This window comes from Limulus polyphemus, unplaced genomic scaffold (genome assembly GCF_000517525.1).
Source record: "Limulus polyphemus unplaced genomic scaffold, Limulus_polyphemus-2.1.2 Scaffold5579, whole genome shotgun sequence".
Lineage (NCBI taxonomy): Eukaryota > Metazoa > Arthropoda > Merostomata > Xiphosura > Limulidae > Limulus > Limulus polyphemus.
Window position 1 is genome coordinate 54562 of NW_013671189.1, and position 4866 is coordinate 59427.

The 4866-nt window shown below is 34.3% G+C and overlaps 1 protein-coding gene across 1 annotated transcript in view; it reads right to left on the bottom strand.

The window, feature by feature from the left end:
• LOC106472750 overlaps positions 1 to 4544 on the bottom strand; it is a 9981-nt gene extending 5437 nt beyond the window's left edge. The window contains exons 1-2 of the mRNA XM_013933406.2: positions 4462 to 4544; positions 140 to 208 (exon numbers count right to left, since the gene is read on the bottom strand). Of these exons, the coding sequence (XP_013788860.1) occupies positions 140 to 208; positions 4462 to 4511 (119 nt within the window). The 5' untranslated portion in view covers positions 4512 to 4544. The remainder of the gene's footprint in view (positions 1 to 139; positions 209 to 4461) is intronic.
• Between the last annotated feature and the right edge of the window lie 322 nt (positions 4545 to 4866).

A 4866-nucleotide genomic window follows, 5' to 3' on the forward strand; every position in this document is an offset into this window, starting at 1 on the left:
GTAGTTTCATCAGGAAAGTGTACTTACTTATAGTTTAAGATCAAGAAACATAAACTGTAGTTTCATCAGGAAAGTGTACTTACTTATAGTTTAAGATCAAGAAACAGAAACTGTAGTTTCATCAGGAAAGTGTACTTACTTTAGGAGGTCTTCGGTTTCAACGATCTTATTTGTTTCGTGATTAACTCCATAAACGTACAAATCAGTTCTGAAATAAAACAAACTCCATTAAAGAATGAGTATATATATACATATTAGCTGAATTATCCGTTCCTTGCACAGGTGTCCAAATTACTTGCAATAGGTATTTAAAAACACAATGAAATTTCTTTTAAGAACAGTTATTTAAAATAGTCAGTTTTCATAACATTTTTATTTTTATCTAAACCTTTAAATTTCAAAACAAAAATTACACAATTTGAATTGAAGCTTCTTGATATACCACATCGACTGTTGTTTCTTCTTCTGACAATATAAACAGGTTTTGATGAAATCCAACCCTTGAACATCCTACATAGAACTGACCATGTGAAAAGCAAGGCTGTGTTAGGAGCAATCTAGAAACCTTTGAAATTTGACCTTGTGCCTTATTAATTGACGTTGCAAAGCAAATTGTAACTGGGAATTGGAGCCTTTTAAATTCAAAGAGGTAATCACTTGGTAGCAAAGGAATTCTTGGAATGAAATTTTCACCTTTGGCATGACCAGATGATACAATAACATGTGACAGTAAAGTGTTAACAACTAAACTTGTGTCATTACATAATTTTGGAGGCTCAAGATTTCTCAACAACATTATTGGGAAACCAACCTTTAATTTCAGAATGTGACCTGGCATCCTTGGTGGTTCAACAGAATCTAGGAATTCAGTTCGGTAATTTACAGCATCAACTGTTAGTGGAACACTGACAGTTGAGCTGTAGGTGAAATCCTGTCTGGAAACCTTTTACGATAATTGATAACTTATGTGATGAACAATATCATTTGGAGGTGAAGAATTACTACTTTTACACAACCATTAATATTTTGATAAATATTAGGGAACATATTTTCTTTAGCTCTTCTGCTTTCTTAGTTAACCAAGTTACCACATTTGTCTGGAATAGTAATGTTGTAGTTGTTTGATTGATTGATTAGAAACTTTCCAATACAAACTTAAGAAGAAGTTTCTGAACTAAACCATTTGCTTTTATATCACAGAAGTTATTAAAAACGGAGAAAATAAAAATAAACTACAAATTAACATGTACGTTACGCATTTAACATAAACAACATTGTTGGCCTAAAAACAATATTGTGATAACAAAAACTAATTTTTGAATTTTAATTCAGTTTCTATCTTCGTGTTACGCTCCTTTTGGTACTACTCAACACTATATATCGTCGCTTAGCAACAAAACTATCACAATATTCGATGACGAGGAACCCACTTTGAGACTAATAATGGCTGGTGATGACAAAACCTTGTCGAAACGTTGTACATTTGCTGTTATGTTAAAGTTTTTCTTCATTACCCATTCAAGCCGTCTCCAGCCACTTCTGGATCTGCTGAAGGACCGTTGACTTCATTATGTCTGAAGCTGGTAAGATTGGATAACAGACTAATAGCAGGTCTACTGGCTTTGTTGTCAGCTTCGAAGAACTGATTTTGAGCCCCAAAACATGGGTTCTTATACAATTTTCTTTAGTATTCTTACGATTTTCCAAATAGTGTACACATCAACTCGCAAGTAGATCTATCACTTAATTAGTTGAATTTTATAATTCTCGGAACTAAAACCAAAACTAACCCAATAATTGGTTATGATCGAAGGCAGTTGATTGTCAGCCTTCTTACATGTATTTCTCCTCGTCTTCCTTCCGATCAAATTTCCACCCAGAGTCTCTGGTTTCATTTCTAAATATCTTTATAGAATTCATTTCCTGCCTTTAAAGAAGCTACCATAAACTTTCTCATAGCTCTCTCTCTGCTACAGTTGCGTCTGTTTATGTTGGTAAGATAAACAGTTGGTTCTATGCCGCCTGGAAGCACCTTAGTTTATGTTTGACGTATACATTTCCTTTCTTGGTCAAGCGTCGTTCTCTATGCATTCACTACAATTTTTCTTCTTATTGCATTTGTGTGTGCCACACATGAAACTTTATGAGATTTCTACCTTCTAAATTCTTGAAGCATCTGAATTATCATAAAATACCTCAAAATGCTCCAGATGCTTCAATTGGTTCATGTCCCGAGTGTATACAAAGGAAAATGTTCTAACCGTTCTCGTGTGAACTGAAGTACACCAGCAGGATTTACCACAGTATTCTTAAAACAATGCCTATGGAAATCATCATACAGTAACGTAAATTAATTTAGGAGTGTGAAGAATGTTAGAAAATTGCACCTAAATAATAACTTCAGTAAAAAAATAAATTATAAGCGAAATTCTATGTTTGTCTGTCCACTAACTCCTCGCACACTATTTGACCAAACACCCCAAACTTGTCATGGTAACTCCTACGGCCCCCAGAAGTGATATGAAGGGGTCAACTTTCCACCCAACACTAGAATTTCATGGGTACTGTATTCAAAAAGTAGCACTGGATATAGTGTATAGTACACCCAAAATGAACGTTCTCCACTAGTGCCATGGGGGGGGGGGGGCTGCACTATCTTGTTTTTGACAGTGTAGTATCTTCCATGGTGGATGAAGCCTGTAGTACTATATATTTTCCTGTATGAAAACTAAAAAATATTTAGTGATGAGACCTTAAAGGGATAGCAAACTGCAACATGTCCTACGTTTGAAGAATAAAAACAACCCCTGTTGTTCTTTATTGTACAGCCTCTGTCTGAAAGAATACTAGGTAAAATGTCAACATTCTTTGTTCTGAAGGGCTAGGAGAGGCTTCGTGGCTCTTCCAGAATTGATTTAAGGAACATATTAATTGAAGCACAAGAACAGCAAACTAATTCTAATTTGAAAAGCTTATGGAGGATTTCTTATTGAGGTCATGCCATAATACCCTTAACTCCTCCTAGGGAGCTATATCAAAATTAGATCTCGGTGGCCCAGAGAAAGAAATCCTTAAAGAAATACCGGACCAGGGTATTACAGCTGTCCGGTGAATTTCTGTGTTAATAACGGAAAGTATGAGCTTACAAGTATTCCTATTCTCCAATTCTCCCCACTCAGTCTTTCCACCACTGTCAAGGCAGTTTATCTGAATTGCTATGCTCAACCAGATATATATAGAGATATATTCTAAATCTGCTCAGATGTATAAATTGTCACTGGTTTGGGCATTCCAAAACTTATGTCATATTATACATGCCTGTGTCCATTGTGATGCTAAGGGTTATAACACTAATGACTAAATGCTGAACCATTTTGCATCAACTATAATACCTCATACCCTTTTTACTCACAATCATATCCAAAATGAAAGAATGAAAAGGAAGTACAAGAAGTTGGTTGTTGCTTTCACATTTCCAATTGGGGTACAGACTTTAATCTCTGTATCTCCTTCTGAATCTTTATCACCCCTTGTAAGAGTTCTGTCGACTCTCGTAGAGGTATCTACCTCTGTGTCCCTACTACCTTGTGACCTTAATAGGCAACCACCTTTCTCACAAATCCTTAACTGTAGGACTGTTGTGCAGCAATGACATCATTTTACACAGAAGATGCTGACCAGTCTTTCACCACCACCATCGCCACAACTGGCCCTACAGAGATAGACTAGCCTAAGGGTTCAAAAAGATACACACATGATAAACATTGGAGCGTTATAAATTCAAAATTCTCCCCATAGAGAAAACCTAAATCTTCTAGTTAAAAATGACCAATTTTATTTAATGGCATTGTCGATACTCTCTTTTTATTTGAGATGACATCAAGGCTCTGATTCATTTCGACTATCCCAACTGTATATTCTTACAAGAAAGATTCTTGAGAACGTTCTTTATCAGTAGTTTTCATTGGTCAGGAAATACAGATTGCGTGATGGACGTACTCATGTGGGAGTGGTTTCTTTCGTGACCTATCACATGACTCTATCAATTACCACATAACTGGATACATATCAGCCATTCCACTACAGTTTCCTTTATTTATTTATCACCAGAGGAAGATATTGATCACTAATAGTTAAATATCAAATAGTTAAATTTTACAAAAAATACATATCCTTCTCACTGATACTTTTAAGTCTTAACACTGCTTTGAGTTAATGACAGTTTGAATTTCAACAGGCTTATAATTTTGTAGATTTAATTTCAGAAAGAAAGAACAATATTCAAAATATCCTCAATTTACAGCAAAAAAGACCATTTTCGGGCTTTGTTCGATCAGTGTTTAGTTTGTGCTACTTTTTTATATTGCTTATTTTAATAAGTAATAATTGCATTGTTGTTCCGCTTACTTTATGTTACTTGTTAAATCACGTTTTATAAAATTCGCAACAGCATGTACTCACGCTTCAGGATGTTCAATGTCTCTTTCCTGATGTGGCGCTAGTTTCGCCATTTTCACTTCATATTTAGTGACTTTACTCAAGTACCTGAATTTCATGAAGAAAAAAAAAACCAACAAAGAACAACTTGATTAAAAATAAAATGATTCTTGTGTAGGAACCATATCTTACAATTATTAATTTTGTATTTTATACATATATTGTAATTCTGCAAGTCTGGTTAAAAAGATAAAGATAAATGAGGTACATTTTTCTGTTTCCGTAAGCAGTGTTTGGAGTTTTTAAATCGTACTTCAGGTGATATAACCTTCAATTATACGATAATAAATTATAATAGCACTCTTTATATCTATAATAAAATCAAAACATATCAATCTAAAACTTAGATATTAAAACCAAATAAACTTT